This window comes from Polistes canadensis, unplaced genomic scaffold, assembly GCF_001313835.1.
Source record: "Polistes canadensis isolate GaletaPanama2010 unplaced genomic scaffold, ASM131383v1 scaffold_184, whole genome shotgun sequence".
Taxonomy (NCBI): domain Eukaryota; kingdom Metazoa; phylum Arthropoda; class Insecta; order Hymenoptera; family Vespidae; genus Polistes; species Polistes canadensis.
The window spans coordinates 42,612-60,784 of record NW_014569731.1 but is presented as its reverse complement, the minus strand read 5'-3'; the positions used below and the strand labels follow the sequence as shown (position 1 = coordinate 60,784).

Genomic DNA, 18,173 nt, shown 5'->3' with positions numbered 1-18,173 from the left:
GTACCCATCGTGTCGAGAATGAAAGATCCTGATCGACGTTGGTACTGGCTGTAATTTTTTAAATTGATTATTGATGTGCCCGACCATGAGTAAATCCTCTTGCGAGTTTTACTCGCGAGAGTGTTGCATTTTTTACTTATCTTTTTATAATTTATATGTTTTTCCTACTTGCTCATTTTTTGTCCTAGCTTGGCATAGGGAATTTTTTTGTTTCGATCAATAATATTAATTAATTAACAGTACGTAATTACGTGAAATATTATCTCTCGCGATATTACCGAGTAAACCGAACCTTAATCGTGTAATTTAGTTGAATGCAATATTTTACATGTTTTGCATCCTAGTAGACGAATTGAAATGCTACTTATTTTAATGTATCGTCAAATTATGGAAAATAAACAAGAAAATATTGATAGATTTTATACTCAAATAAAAAATTATAACCATTCTAAATAATTCAATTAATGGTAGTAAACAATGGGTTAAAGATTTTTTCAATATTAAATATTGTTTTTCAAATACATTCAAAAGTCAAAAGAAAATAATTTATTGAAATATTTAATATTTAAAAAATGAGAAAAGAAAAAAAAGGATTATTAGTATCTAAGTATAGATTATAAATTAAGCCTTTTCGGAGGCGAATTTTCAACTAGTAATTTACTAATTCTCGTTTCTCCTCAAACGCTTTCTGAATTTTCATTTATGCATTTATTCAAGTGCTACTCGAACTGGTAGAATCAGTTATAGTATGAATTTAGTTTTAAGTTTCCCTTATTTGCCAACTATTATTGTGTTACTAATTATACCCGATATAATTCTCATTTGGTGTATACGCGCGTGTAGTAGGTAGTGGATTGCACATCTGTTCACAGAATTTCAAATTAGAGTAAAGTATGTGATTGTTCGTGCATAGATCAAATATACTGGATTTATCTTTGAAATATTTGTATTTTTGTTTGTTCACATTTGTTTTATTCTAAAATATTCTTCTATTATATTTTGTAGAATTTTGTTTCTTATTTTGTTTTGCGATTTGTTAAAATGTGGGACGTAAAGGACGTTTGTTCAAGACACCTTGTAGATTCGTTTGGAATATTAGTCTAATCGTATTGTACAATTATTAAGAAAATACGTATATTACTTAAGTATGATTATATACCATTACGTGTTAGTATTTATTTTCAAAGTAGGTAATTACAAAATAGTCATTAACCTTAACAGTCGATTATAGCAAATTGGTATGTAACCCTTATTAGCGTTTAAGTTTAATAAGGCGCGTATCAAGCTAGGGTGACGTATGTGCCTCAGGGTAACCGTCCCTTCCGTAGTAGTCTTTTACACCCTACCAATATATGTGAGAATTGTGAAATGTGTCTGTATAAATGTTTTGCATATATGTTCAATATATTAAGATAGATAAGCAGGTAACATATTTCCTTTGTGAATTTAAATTCGAAGTTTTCATTTTTATTTAAATGTTTAAAATCTTATTTCTGGTCTTTCATACAAAGTCACTGCTAAATTTAATAATTATATTCAAGTTTTATTAACTTCAATAATAATAATAATAATAATAATAATAATAATAATAATAATAATAATAATAATAACAATAATAATGATGAGGATGATGATGATGAAGTGATAAGATTTAGTATTTATTAAAGAATAAAAATAATTAATTTTAATGTTATTTGGCAGAGAGCTGGAGGAAACTTCATTACACGCGATCTTAATTAAGAGTTTGCCGTGAGTATCATTTTATAAGGAATGGTAATAATTATATCTCGTGAGCCTTCGTAGGCAGCAATCTCTATCACGTGGTGAAATCTGGGAGCTTGTATTACTTGCGATTTAAATAAAAATCACATAATCCAAGTACTACCGAGTCAATGCTTGCAGATTTTTTCAATACATTTCGAAAATAATCTCTTATCCAAATCTTTTTTTGTCGATTAAATATAACAATAAAAATAATATATCTTCGAGAAACGGTTTAAGAAATAAAAATTTGAAAATTCTGTTATACAAGTTGATATAGGAAATGATGAAAAATAATTTGAGAATAATAATTACGATAGTTTTGAAGAGAAAAGAACGAGAATATCGGTAAAAATAATAAAAATAAAAATAGTCAAGTTTGAGTGAATTGACTGTTGGTATCCAATTGTAGAATCGTGCTTTAAATTCGGCGACAATGCCTCGAAATGCCGTTCCATTAATTTTCCAGAGGACTCCTGGTAATTCGGTAAAGGGACAATTCATCCGCGTTTCCCACTATTCGTAGACGTACACGGTAAAAGCATTCCAAACTTGCCGTATCTCCCCGTCAACTTTTTATTTTCATGCCGATCCTCGGATTTACGCGATCCATTCGTACTACGAGTTCTAATTCTGAACTATACTACCTACCAGTTTTCTCTTCTCTTTCCACCTCTATCTATCTACCTATCTATCTATCTTTCTCTTTTTTAGCGTGACATTTTTCGGACCAATACTAAAACGTAACTCAGAGTTTAGTGTAGAATTCGAAGCTAGCAATCTTCGATAACAAACTTTCTCTGGCGCTGATCCACGTTCATTCAAGTACACATACATTTACCAAACGATAAAGTATAAACGTTATAAAGGATGTAACTAAAATTTAGAAATTTTAATATTTAAGACATATTGGTCGCATTAACAATGAAGTCATTTTCGACCACTTTCGTCATACAGGTTTTGTCAATATAATTATCCGATTTTGAAAAGATACGTGGATATCCGTTGTACTGTACGTAAATTCCTCCACATGGAGTCCTCTGGTGATTGTGAGCAGCTGATGATAAGGAAGATAAAGGATTAAATTAAAATAAGAAATAAAATACGTGGTTGAGCCAATAGAAAGTATAACACTTTATTGGCTTGTCAGGGAAAAGCTTTGAGACATGAAAACCCTGTTTGTTAATTCGGATACAAATGAATGATGTTCAAGCAAAGATTAGACACCTGGCTAACCTCTCGCTCGTCTATAAACGTGTAAAGAATGCTTACGCTTCTTTTACTTTACTTCTCGGCTTTTTTTGTGGTAATATGAAGGATAATGGTCACGCATTTGAAAGTATCATAACTTAGAAAATTCAATATTTTGTATTTCATTTTGATAAAACCTATAATATTTTGAATCTTTATTTATAAAGAATAAATAGCTCAAGTTTTCGGAGCATATTTTGGTTACACCCTGTGGATATATAGATAGACAGGAATGTTTTCCATTCGGTGGACAACGTTACCTATCCACTATGGTCTCTACCTCGAGGCACGATTATCGATTATGAAATTGCAGCGGATAAAGCGAACGAGAGTCCGTCGGTTTTATTCGAGATCAGTTTATGTGTTAGTGTGTGTTTTGCGTGTATGTCGTGTAGTATTCGCGTAGATATGCGTCAGTTGGTTTTCCGATTATCCGATGGCTTATTCTCCTCGTTTCCTTTTCTTTATATTCTACGTTGAAACTATCTCTGTCAATTCACCCTCTACTTTCATGTTCGTCATATCTTTCTCTGTCTCTTTCTTTTCATCAATGTTTTCCGGTTATCTTCCATCTTTCTTTTTTTTTTCTTCTTTTTTTTCTTCCTTTATCTTTAGCAATCTCCATTCATCGTTATTTTTCATCCGACGAACATTTATATTCACGGAAATGCGATTTTCATCTTTCCATCTCACTTTTCTCGTGTCACCTGCTTCCATTTCCGATAATTACGAACAAAATTTGAACATATTGGCAACCATTATTATTTCACTTCCTCGTTGAAAGATTCCGTTGAAAAGAAGGTTTGGTTCGTAGTTTTCTCATCTTTTTCAAATCTTCTTACTACTTTTTAAAAAATAGATCAACTTTCTTCCTCTCTACTGAGGAGCGAATCTGAACATGGAGAAAGAAGGAGAGAGAGAGAGAGAGAGGGGGAGAGAGAGAGAGAGAGGGGGAGAGAGAGAGAGAGAGAGAGAGAGTCAAAGTTCCACACTTCGCGCCTGTTTTGAATTTTCCAAGAAAATTTTCCAGAAAGATTTAGATACTCTTAAACTACTTTTCCAAAAGATTTTCCACAAAAAACAACGTTTATTATTCTATTTGAAATTTATGGTTTATATATACAGAAACTTTTTCGTTTATTTCTCAAATATTTGTTTATAATATTAAACAGATATATTATACATTAACTGATTAAATTAACATTAAAACATTAATTTAGTAACGATTCAATAAATTCGTTGAAATATTTTCGCTAATTGTAACTTACTTAATATGTCTCCGTCAAACACGGGGAATTTCTAGTAATTTTAAATATATATATTTTTTAGATAATAATAAAAAGTTAGAATATTTTTATTAAAAAAAAAAAACTATGTTTTTCTTTAATCGTTTGTTGCCAACAAACATAAGAACAGAAAGAAAAAGCAATAAAGAAAACCTTATATTTTCTGTGCAGAAAAATATGAAAAATCCTATCAAGCAGGTTGTTAGGGAAATAAAAAAGGAGGAAATAAGAAAATGTTGTATAGGAAAGTAGAAAAATTCAGGGAAGGGAAAGAGGGAAGACGGAAAGAAAGTTGGTAAAGGTTTTTATCGCAGGATTTTTCAAAGCTGACCTTCGATAGAAGTTTAGCGATAGAAGTTGAACGTTTACGAGGTTAGTCGCGTACTCACTTTATTCGGTTATAAACGAGTAACTCGGCTATCTCTCGTCCCAGCCTGGAATATAAAGTTTCGACGAAGACCAACACCTTTGGATCTATTCTCAATCGAGCTTCGCTCCGGTGATCCGGTGCCGAAGGCAGTCTCGTCGCACCCCTTAATGTGGAACATCTTATCGAGGGCTCGGGTCTGGTATCTCGATGTATCAAACTGAAAATACACAAATCAACAAATCAAATTATATTCTCTTGTTAAATATTTAAACAAAACCAAAATTTAATACAATGTTCTAAATATCTGAATGATTGTTAAGAACAAAATATCTTGAACATTATTTCAAGAAAAAATCCCTAGATGGTCCTTTAACTTGGTTCCTTCGACTTGGCGTACGTAAAGTGTTTCTTTTCCCATCTTCAATATCGTAACGTATACGAGTTGTGCAACGATGCGATATAGCTCGCTATGGCTATGGGAAAATGAAAAAGAGAAAGATAGAGATAAGGATACAGAAAAAGAGAGAGAGAGAGAGAGAGAGAGAGAGAGAGAGAAAGAAAGGAATAGAAAAGAAAAAGAACTTCTTAGTGTGCTCGACATTGTCGTTTCAGTATCGAAAGCATCCCTGGGTGGTCTTTTAACGTCGATGTCAAGACTATCCTTTTGAAAAACCATTAACTTTGATTATTTCTTCGCATTAACGTCGCAGACATCGGATAAGAAAAAGAATATAATAATTTTAAAAAATATAAACACACTTGTAGATGATTTTTAATATGAATAAACTCATTTTAATCATAATTTTAAAGATTTATTTTGTTTATAATACATTTTTCCAATTTTTAGACTAAAAGTCTTCTTAAAATTACGTAGGAAGCTTGTGAACCACTTATTATTAGAAAATTGGATATGATTATGTGTCTCATTGGACTCAGAAAACAAAATAATACTATTATTATAATTAAACGCGAAATGAAATAAATTCGGTTTCACTTTGTATTTTCAAATACGTGATATTAATAGAAAAGAAAAATATTCATCTTGCGTATATATGATTCGTTAGAATGATTAAAAGTAGTTATTTCGAAAAGAAATGAAATATGTGACTAAGCGTGCATTCGAAGTTATTTTTATTCATGACGACTAGTATCGAGTCAGCGAGAACGGTCATTCGAGTAGATTTAGTTCGGCAAAAAGCGTCGACAATATCGCGACTCACCGTCACGCGACGTACAACACAGGATTACAAATCGATAACCAAGGATTCTCTGGTCATGATATCTCCCAACTACGATTTTACCAGTTGAAAAGTTAAAAAACTTTCTCTATAACATACATATACGACATTTTTTTTTATAAATATATGTTTAGTAATTTCATTATAAAAATCAACTATTTTTTAGTTTAAATACCCACCAAGGGGGTGGTGTTTAGACGATGGATGACGCGATAGTATCGTTATTAATAAATAGATGTGGTAAATTTATGCGAATTCATAGATTATAATTTTGTTGGATATGCTAATAGGTGACTCATAAAGTGCGGAATAATCGACACTACATTTACGTACTTTATTGGCAGCGATAAAGACGCATACGGAAATGTTGTTCGCGAATTTATCTTCTGTACTATTCGATTAATCTCTTTTTAATAATCGCGTCTAATATACATTTATCTACGTATTATAACGAAAGAAGAATAAAAGGATCACACACACACACACACACAAACCATGCGCGCTTGTATACGTACAACACAATACGTACACAGTCAAAGATTTCTGATAAATCGTGAATTATTTCGATCAATGTTACGTTTAAACTCGCGTGCATTTGATTAGTTTTAAAAAAAATCATAGAATAAAAGATCCAACTATTGAAAAAAATGGAAAATATTTTTCGTAGGAATACAGGGAAAGATATTCCCGTGGTAGTCTTTTATGTTGATCTCGATTAAAATTTCATTATCGATTAGTCGCGTCGGGTCAAACGGCGTTCATAAATTTCTATGCGAAGGTACTAGAAAGAGAGGGAGAGAGAAAGAGAGAAAGTAGCAGGAGCGCTGGTTATTAATTCTATATTGATGACGGCTAGAATATATCATTTAAATTAGACTTTCAAATGAGTTCGCTCTTGCCGGCGAAGCTCCAACTTTTTATAAGGTACTCTCACCCTACCTCACTTCTCTCTCTCTCTCTCTCTCTCTCTCTCTCTCTCTCTCTCTCTTATGTCCTCAAAATTCACGATTCATTAGAAAAGATATTATGAAGTAATTGGAGCGCTCGTACTAGGAAAGATTTGGCTTTAAATAAAAGATATCTTCGGATGAGATTCATTCCTTGTTCCATATTGAAGTTATTACCAAAGTATTTATGTAGTTCGCTGAAATGAGAATCGGGAAATTAAAAGGCGCACTTGAAGGAAACACCAAGGAGCAAGTATATACGATAAGGTTCATAAACGGGAAGCCGTGTCCTCTCAAAGGGACCAATTCTCGTATCCGAGAGCCACGTGGCGTGTCCGTGTATAAGGTTTCAAGTTGTAGGTACGTCAAGTAATCTGGCTCGAGGGAGATACACGCCCACCACCTCCATCTTGCTCTCTCTCTCTCTCTCCTCTTTGTCACTATAACTGTGTATATATCTATCTCAGTCTATCACATTCTAGAACTCACCCTTGTATCTAACTCCAGGCCATGCCTGAAAGCTCGAAGTAAGCCTATTAACGCGCGCCCTTATTAGAGGATGTCACCTGACCCAAATTCCAGTGCCCCTTTTAGCCAACGGGCCTCGCGTACCGAAACGTATCCTTAATACGAATTTACAATGACTGAGTGTCTCTCTTCTCTTCTCTTCTCTTCTCTTCTCTTCTGTATCTATCATCTATGCATCTATGCACCTACATAACTCACTTTGAATCTAACATACTCGGTATATCGTCTTGAAAGTACTCTAAATACGGTCATTAGCTCTACCTCTTTGATGAAACTTCATCTTTGGAGTACTACGAAACAAGCGGTTTCAACGTCTTTGTTCTCTTCAGGATTATTTTCTAGATTACATTTTTTTTTATGTGGTCGTTCTCTTTATTCTTTTAGGAATATTTTCTTTGGAGATTTGTTTCAATATTTTGAAAACGTGTGGAAGTTGCACGCATTTTTTTCGGAGTTTTTATTAACAATTTTTTGCAACGAAATTTTTATTTTTATTTTTGTCATTTTCAAAGATAAATATTCATTCCCTTTAAATCGAATAAATTAAGAAGACCCTTTAAAAAGATATGTAAATTATATATCAAGGATAATATTCATTTTATATATTTTTAATAGATATTTGTAAAAATATATATATTTACACACATTATTTATAACAACATTATATTACATTAATATAATAAAACAAATTATTTTTATTTTAACTTGATACTATATATAATAATAACACTATTGGTTATAAAAAAGCGTGAGTTCGGTGTACTTCTTGGTCCTTGAAAAATCCAGCTCAGATTTTACGATTGCTTCTTCCATGACCACTCCCCCTTTTCTCTCCTAACTCACAAAAGAAATAACTTGAAGAGTTATATATTTTATTAAATGATGTCGTCGGTAGGAAACGACAAGAGTGTCTTAAAGTCGCGAGTTAGATGGCCGTATCTCGAGTTCCACGATGAAACTTCGCAAGCCTGGATATTCTCTGAACGCAGCTCAAAATGAGACATGGTGAATTGTTCACCTTCTCTCCCTCCTCCCCAACTTTCTCTCTCTCTCTCTCTCTCTTTCTCTCTCTCTCTCTCTCTCTCTCTCTCTCTNTCTCTCTCTCTCTCTCTCTCTCTCTCTCTCTCTCTCTCTCTCTCTCTCTGTCGCGAGAGTTAGACAGGAAAATGCTTGTAACGAGACTTTTAGTACCGTCTGACGCTAATAAACGCTCCTTCGAAAGGATCCTCGTCGACCTCTAAGGAAAGTAATTTTAGATTACGACGCCATTGTCGCCTATCGACGCCCGATTGAATTACATCGAGAATTGCATCACCCTTAAGCCTCTCCCCCTTCGCAGCCTCAAATATGGCGCGGTGAGAAGAAAAAAGTCGAAAGGTACAAGAATAGAAGAAGGCTGAATTGAGATAGCGAATAAAATAAAACAAAAAAAAGAAAGGAGAAGGTAAGGGCAGTTCGAATTACCAGCTGTTTCCGTAAAGATGTCATTCCTACTTTTTGCTAGGATAATCGAGTTATATTCCGAAGCTTCTTGGATATATCCTCTTTTTACCGTGCAACCTGATTATCGTTTCTTTGATGATGGTCGTATCAATGAAACTTTTCTTATTCTTTTGTAAAAATTTTTTTTATTATTATTATTTATTTAATAATATTAGCTGTTCTTAATAATTAAAGAAAAACGAAAAAAGGGGGAATTATATATATAAATTTAATATAATGTAATATATAAAAATATATATTTATATTTGAAGATATATTATATATAATTTGATAAAGTAAAATAGGATAAAATCGTAAGTGTCTATAGTAATAATCGTCGTATTTTGCACTACTTTTTACGTCTCTCTATTCGTGTCGTACTTTTTAACGGAACATTACACAAAACATACTCTTTTTAATCTTTCAAACAATAATCTTTAATAATAATCCTCTTCTCGTCTTTTCGTTAGATGTATGTATGTATGTTACCGGAAAAGTGGAAAATGCTCACAATGCATGGCATTTTTAGGCAACGAAGGAAACAGAAGAATTGTTATCTTATTTGGCCACAGACACACACACACACACAACATAATATAGTATAGCGCATAGTATATAGCAGCACGCACAGTCTCAAAAACCCGCTCCATGCTTGCTTTTATGGGTGTGTGAGAGCGGGGTGTGTGTGTGTGCTGTTGCCCAATAAGTCCGTAACAATTCTTTTGTTTCCTATGTTGCCTAAAAATGCCTGGCATTGTGGGAAATCCCTAGGAAAAGCTCACAATACGCCATAAGCACGCACGCATACATACATGCAATTCTATCATGCCTTCATACTCAACCATCACAATACGACAAAAGAAAGAACAACATTTCCCGTAGCTTTACTTTTAAGGAAATCGTTTGTAGCTATTCTAGAAATATCTATATGCAAACTTCCAATAGTATCGTTCTTCGTTATTTATGTTTAAGTTTCTTCTGTTAACATAAGACAGGAAAAACTGCTTCCTATTCACTCCTGAGTTTTTCCTATCACAGTTTTATCTTTGGAATAATTACGTTCTATTTATTTGGTCAGTATTATAGAAAATTTAATTAATCAGTTTATTGAAATATATATATAAATAATAATTTGTTTTTTTAAAGATTATATGTTAATATAGTTATTATAAACACTGAACATAACTAATAACAATATTGAATCAATAAATTGTAGACAAACTAAATTTTACTATTCATTTGATTATTTTTGGTTTGATCGTTAAACCTTTGGTAAACCTTTTCTCTTTTTTTCTCTTTTATAAATAGTATTATTTTCTCAGAGAGTAAAAAAAGTCGATTACCTGCTACTCTAATTGTAAGTTAAACTCGGTAGTAGTTTTGTACAAATTACAGGACGATTAGACAGATTCCTGATGAACATCGAACGATTATTGGATCCGATTACCGCGAGGAGGTAAACCAAGCAAGTACGCATTTAATTAGTTCCTTTGGTCTAACTCCTTCCTACTCCGCGTTCCTACTCCGCGTTCCTACTCCGCGTTCCTACTCCGCGTTCCTACTCCTGCTCACTAACATCATCATGAACATGAACTTACTTCTACCGATACACGTACTATCGATGCGATCACTAATTACTTCTTTTTTCTTTTCGTTACATCACTATGCGTGCTCATCCACTATGTTTCACTATATGTACTGTATTAATTAACGTCATTTTTGATAACGAAAAATATGAGATAAAATTGGAACGTTAATGAAAAAGATTTAGGATATACTTTTATTAATATCTACTAAAAATGTATTTTTAATTGGTTCGTTTCACGCTTAATTCGTCAATTGGGATTAAATTTATATATAACAAAAAATCGTTTGAAAATGAGGAAATAGCTAATAATCGTAGACTTTCAAAATATGAAGTTCGGTAGGATATTTTTTTTTCGTTTTTATGATTCTCTCGCATTCTTTCTCGTTACAAGCATAAGAGAATTCCTCTCCTCCGCTTAGAATGGCCCTGCTAATGAATTCTAATTGCTACTTTCGCGAGCGTGGAACGCTTTGTCCCCGGGTAACTCGAGAAGTAGATTCGTCCGGCCGTATGCAGTGGACCAGCAACAGTACCACCACCAACACCACCACCAACACCACCACCATTACCAACAGGAGGAACAGCATTGTGTGGCGTGCTTTGTCAATTCTAAACGCGAACAGAATCTGCGCATTCGTTTACACGGTTAACGTCGATCGAAACGAATTAACTCGATGAATCATTGTACTCTGCTTTATCTAGTCTTTTTATTTTATTCTCATGTAACGGCACTTGATATTCGTGAGAGAAATTCAGACGGTGTTATCTTGTTGGGTTGCCTGAATATTCTTGGAATTCTTTTAATATAAACATATTTTTAATTAAAAATAGTCTATATAGTGTTCTTTATTTATAGAGATATAAAATATTAATAAAATGTAAAAAATTCGTTGAAATAAGAGTTGACAAAAGTATACATAATCCAATTAATTAGTTGTTGATTTACGGCGACAGAAAAGAAAGAAAAAAAGAAGAAAAAAGTCTCATCCAATACAAGCAGGGAAAATAAATTTTCCATTCGGATGTCGACGCGTGCGTGTGCGTGTGCGTCACACCAGCAATCCTTAGGAAGCTTGTAACCCTTAGGTAGCTTGCAACGCGTATTTCATGTAGCGTTTGTAGCTCGTTCGTCGAACGAGACACGTCGTATTTATACACGTACAAACAAACCAACATACACGTATTCATACATATGTATAAGAATAAGTACATATACCAGTATGTCACGATGACTACGTGAGTCCCAGACGGAAAACGTAGGTTTAGCACGCGAACCTTCCTTGCATTTGTTGTAATAAAAACTCTTGGAGAGAGTTAGCGGCTTAAAACTCGTGTCTCGCACGAAGCCCTTTAAACGCCCCCTCCCTTCCCCGTTCTTGCTTCCTTCTACATTCTCTATTCTTTTTCACACCAATTCCCTTTACTTTATCTATCTTTTTCATTCGCGTGTACGGAACACGAGTCATACAGAGAGAGAGAGAGAAGCAGACATTTGCACGGAAGTAGAGAAGAAAATCGAAAAAAGAAGCCCGAAGAAGTCTACAATGTGCAAAAGGGTAACTTAAGTTTCTAATAGAGTTATATCTTACTGAAAGATAATCAGAATGCTATTGACGTGAATAAATAATAACGCATAACTAATCTTTCTCTTATTAAAAATCTTCTTATTTTTCTTTTTTTCCTTCTTCTTCTTCTTCTTTTTCTAATTCGTGTATTATTCGTTTTATCCCTGCAGTATGAAGTTGAAATTTATATAACGCGCAAAAATGGTCGAGAATTCAATGGAAAATATTAGCATATCACGTGATTTTTCTTACGTATATTTGGACAGTATTTTTATTGATTAATGATAAATATTGTGGAAAATAAATGTTGTATATAGGTACGATGAATATTTTGTTCGTTGAATAAATAATTAAGCGTCGCTAATCAAATCGTATTTTGTCAATGAGATATCGTTTAGAGCTTTTACTGACAGAATACGTTATCGTATACGAATATTTTATTACAAACACTGAACCAATAAATACTAACCTTTTAATGCCTCTTAGTTATTACATACACTATTTTTTTTATAATAAATTAATAACAGTTAATACAAATTTCAATAGCTAATACATTTCATCGACGATTATCTGAATTTTTTTTGTGAAGATATCTCAAATACCATTCATACGATTAAAAAAATCAAAAAAAAAATAAATCTCCCCTTCAAAATATAATATATTCTAAAGTGGGTTAAATCTTTTCTACGTCATACAATGAGTTCGATGTAATCCGAACAGGAGACTTTATAATGTCGCGTTAAACGATCCAGCTATACTTCGAAGCAGAACGAAATCGGATCGCAGGGAGATAGAATAGTGGACATCGATAGGAAAAGAGAGAACCCTTCGTCTGCCCCCTCTCTCTCTCTTTCAGTCTCTTTGGATTCTTGAGCTAGTCTCTCGGTTCATCGATAAAGTCGAATCGAACCTGCCGCGTTCCGGCTCATTTGATTCACGAGTAATTCGAATGGCTGAGCGAGCTCTGCACCGAATAACTGGATCTTTTATCGAATAATTGGATTTTCTGTCCGATAATGGAATCCACGTGGGGATAAAATAAATGCGGTCGCGCTCGCGTGTTCAGATAGATAGGTAGATGGGTTCAGCTACGTGTAGGTGGTTATCTATGCAAGTATGTACATACGTTGAAAGTGCACGGTCTTCGTTCGATACATTTTCGAAAAACGCACGACACCGTGTCCAATCATCGTTTCCGGGGAACCGGTTGGTTAATGAAATTACTTGCTTTTCGCTAAGCGAATCGATCCGATTCGATCGCGTACCTACGAATCCCACTGCGCGTTTTCTCCTCGTTGATTTCAGACGGGTCACCGAGTCGATCATTTTTATTAAACTCGAAAACGCGTTAAGCTTTCGGGGTCAGTAATTGTATAAACGTATGATATTAATGACGATTTACGTACGCATTTATTGCGATCGTTTTAATTAAATTTCCAAAAGTTCGAAAATAACTATATAATCATCTTCTATTTGAATTGTTTTGTATTATGTGCTTATTTTATGGCCTATAAAACAGTTTCGTACGAGACAGTATGTTTCATTTTTGTATTCGATAAGCAAAAGTTACAAAATTCCAAATGCAAGATTTACGAAAATTACAAAATATTGGCAACAAAATGTAACTGGTATATACTAAATTCCTGAAACTTTTATCGAATCTAATATTTAATTTTATAGTCTTCATTCTTATAAGTTGCATATTAAATTGAATTTGGTATTCTAATCGAGTTGAATTTCCATTCCATAATTCGAGCACCCCGACAACTACGATACAACAGGCGATCACTGCGCGTTAGAAAAATTTTATTTTGTAGAATTGTTTAGCTCGCGGTAATGGAAGGTCCGCTGCATTTCGTTGAAAGAATCGCGACGTTCGTGGCGGCGCGTTTGCGGAAAGCAGAGGAAGAAAACGAGCGGCACACACAGTAGTAAATTGTTTCGGTGGTTTTTCCATCGTGATCGCGGCTAAGAAAAGGGAGAGAACGCAGGAAAAACGGTGCTTATAGGAAAGGGAAGAAGAGAAGGAAAGAGAAAAAAGGAACGGCGGGGAGGAGAAGGGTGGAAATTCGTTTTGCCAACTGTTACAGAAGAGGGACTTGGAAAAAGAAACGAAAAGGAGGAAAGAAAGGAAAAGAGGAGGAGGAGGGGGGGGGATGAATGGTGGATGAAAATAGAGGAAATACGCTGCTGTCTACTCGTTGCTAGTAGACACGAAAGGAAAAAAAGAACACCAGAGAAAGAGAAGCAAACGAGAAATCGGTTCTTGTCGCACCGCACGGGAATTTCCACCCCCTTTTGCACCCGTTGATTGAGTGCTGGGCTACAGTGGTAGGGGGGCGAGTGGGTGGTTGAGAAAGGTAAAACGCTATCAAAGAGGGAGCCGAGCTTCCGGCAATTTACGGACGTCCGGCGAAACTGATTTCGAGGCGACAGAAATTACTTCTTCAGGAAGTCGTGGAAGGTTCGATCTCCAGCATCCTCTTTCTATCTTTTACCTTCTTTTTTCCTTTCCTTTTGCTCTCCTTTTCTTACCTATCTCACCATCCTTTGTCTAACTTTCTTACATTTTTATTTCTTTCCTTTTCTTTTCACATCTAGCCTTCTTTTTTTGTTTCTTTTACCCACCTTCGACCTCATACAACATTCCCTTACCCTCGCACCCCCGTCGTCCTGTTTCTACTCACCCGTTTTGTCTCGTGTCTTGTCTACGAGGTGTCGTAAAAGCTGTTAACGTCCCACCGAGTCTTGTCCATTTGAAACGAAACGAAATCGACGGAAATCGAAGTTTGTTCTGTTGTCTCTGTATCTCTATTTCCAATGTTAGATGTACGCTCCCTTTTCTTTCGTAATTTTCTAGAATTACTTTTTAAGTCAAATACTTCCATTGAATTATTTTGATTCTCAAGTTATTCTTGGTGAAGAAAATATCACGATAAGAATTCAATCGAATATTCACGTAAATTTGTATACTGCTTTTGGGAATATATTACTAAGAAAAAGAAAGTATAACTTAAGTTAGGGTTAAGTGACTAAATCAAAGACTAAACATTACAACCATTTTTTTCCGTTAAGTGCTCGTTAAACTGATATATGTGAGAACATAAACAAGCACAACGCAGCAATGCAGTCTTCTTTCCTTTTCTTTTTCTACCCCTTTCTTTCTTTCCTTCTCTGTTTCTACTGTGTGGCTTTTAGAATGGCTGCCAAATGTAATTGAACGAAATAAACGTTGTAGCGAAATGCATTCACTTCGTTAGGTCGAATTAGTTGGCAGTACCTTTCATCCATTCGTTCTCCATTCTTTCGTGGTGTAAGAAAGTCTTTAGAATATTCAACCATTAACCATTCAAAGTTTATTGGAAGATATTCGGGATTATTCTTCGACTTAACTTATATTGCATTTATTTTTTACGTTAAATATCCTACTCTCGAAAAAACTTTCTTACAAAATACATTATCGATTTATCGAAGGAAATATATTCACCAAATTATTAATTAGTAATTTAAGTGATTAATTTTATATCGATTAATGAATAAAGAAATACCGTCAATATTGTAATAAAGTATCCGTATATATCCAATATTATTAATATTTGTGTTTGTTTTCATTATAATTAAAACTATTGATACAATGGATTTCGAATAAAATCTTCGACAAATGCGTACTGATCATTTATCGAATAAAATACATACGTAATAATGAAAAGTATTTATAAATATCTGAAAATATCTGTTCGAACATATCCCAGTAATTCGATTGTATTAAGTAACATGTATTAAAGAGATCGTATTAATAATAATGAGAAAATAAAGGTACGTTTAGTCTATTCTGTTCGATTGACGAGAGAGGAGAGTATCAAACGACGCGAAAGCTTTTCATTCGCACCGTATTAATTAAAGAGCGGCTTTTATTGGTATTAGTATCGATCGATCGATCGATTAATCATACGTTCGTTCACAATCGGTATCAGCATCGATAAAATAACACGCAGACGTAGAGTCCTGGCGTGCGTGGGGATAAATCGTGGATAAGAGGAAATAGAGAGAGTGAGAGAGAGTGAGAGAGAGAGAGAGAGAGAGAGAGAGATCGAGTGGGAGTAGATGAAAAAAGAAAGAGAAAGATGGAAATAATACGTGCTTGCAGACCATTCGACCGTTCGTTAGCTCGAGCGAGTAAACGTTCTTGCATTACGTGCACGAGCGATTAGTAGTACGTAGACTGCACGCAGCACACACTAACTGCAATATTTCCAAGAACTAAGGCTATCATAATTACTCCCTGGCATACGCAAAATAAATGAGTACTTCCATAAATTCGTAGTAAAAATGATACGACGTTTATCTCACTCTCTCACTCTCTCTTTCTCTCTCTCTTTTCTCTCTCCCTTTTCTCTCTTTCTCTATCCTACCACTTGTTCGTACAATTACGTAAAGCAGAAAGCAGTTATGCATACATTACGCTCTTTGGAAAGTATAGCCAGAACACACATTTTGGTGATGTGGTGTAACAGGGTGGATAGTGTGTGTGTGTGTGTGTGTGTGTGTGTGGTCTGAAAGCGGTTCGCGAAATTTATTTCGAAATTTCCTAAAATATAACTTTAATTTATCTCTCTTTCTCTTTCTCGCTTTCTATTTCTCTATGTCGTTATAGTTCTCTTTTTCGTAAAGGAAAAACCCTCTCGCAAAAATGAACGAGTCGAAACTGGAAATGTTGTTTCGCGTTGGGTATAGAGAAATGAGAGAAATGAGAAGAAAAAGAGGAAACATTATTATTACTTTCTTAGCCATACGAAACGCATCAAAGTCAACGTAATTAATGCATCAACAAAGCAGGCGTCACGTTGGAATTTCAGCTATTTCTAAGATCTTGACGATTATATATATTCATGTTCTGTACCTATCCTACATAATACATGTATATAATACATATATATACATATGTATATATATGTATATAGGTATAGTGAACGTAAATTCGAATCTACGTAGTCAAGACAATTAACCGGAAACGCTTCTCTAATGACGTACCAGTGGCTGCTCGAATTTGGATAGCAAAATTCCGCGGTATGCTTTACCCTTGATCTTCCTATCCCTATACTGCCGATAGGGTGGCTGCTTTAGCACGATTATTCGCACAGTAAAACGCGTTAATTTGTAAACGTTACTGTACGCATATTGTGCATCCGTGAGATATTTCACATCAGTTAGCATTGGGCTCTTATTACAAACGCTTGCCCGATTTAATACTACTTCAACATTTCTCATACGAGATATGTATATTTACACCCAATGAGTTTCTTTTAAAACTAATCGTCCTAAATAATTTACGATTTTGTAAAAGTTTGTGTAGTTTTGAAAAAAATAACTCATAACAAAAATGTTAAATCAAAATTTTAAATCAATTTTTGTAATACATTATTAATTCAATTTTTTGTTATGAAATTTGTATTACCTTTGAAATATGTATCGCAAAATAGGAAGTGGTATTTAAAATTTTATAGCCATGGGATTAATTGGGGGTGGAATATAAAATTTGATAAAAACTACTTGAAAAATTCGGATATTTAAAATAAACGTGATTTCATTTCGTTACATAAAAATTACGTATTTACAAATTGAGATAAACTAACGCGTTGTATAATTGTGTGAATAATTATTATGATAGCGGTCCAAGTCAAACAATTATACAAATTTATTTTATAATATAAATCATTTTAATATAAAAATATACAATCATAAAATTTATGTTTCCTTTTTTCTAATTTTATTGACTTACATTAGTCCAGTGTCATAATTACCGGAACAATTGTAAGAGAAAGGAAAATCTTGTATAACGAGTTTTCTATCGGAATAAGACGATAGATGATATGTTTATCATAGGAAAAAGAGTAAGAGTTCTTAAAGGTATTATTGCAAGGTTTCACGACGATCAGCCGAATGTAATTCTTAGCGACGTTAATCCGCTTGCAGGGTCGTGGAAAAGAAGCTTACGACAATATCACGAACACTGAAAGCATCCAGATCGTCGTTAAGCGAAGGATTAAGAAGGACATTGCTATCGACGTCCATACGTTTTGACTTTATTATTCAGATTATCAATTTCTCTTTTTCTTTCTTTCTCTCTCTCTCTCTCTCTCTCTCTCTCTCTCTCTCT

The 18,173-nt window shown here is 34.0% G+C and overlaps 1 protein-coding gene across 1 annotated transcript in view; it reads right to left on the bottom strand.

The window, feature by feature from the left end:
- Positions 1 to 18,173, bottom strand: part of LOC106789459 (bifunctional heparan sulfate N-deacetylase/N-sulfotransferase) — an 87,939-nt gene that overhangs the window by 44,401 nt on the left and 25,365 nt on the right. Inside the window, exon 2 of the mRNA XM_014753660.1 lies at positions 4,688 to 4,885. Within this exon, the coding sequence (XP_014609146.1) occupies positions 4,688 to 4,885 (198 nt within the window). The remainder of the gene's footprint in view (positions 1 to 4,687; positions 4,886 to 18,173) is intronic.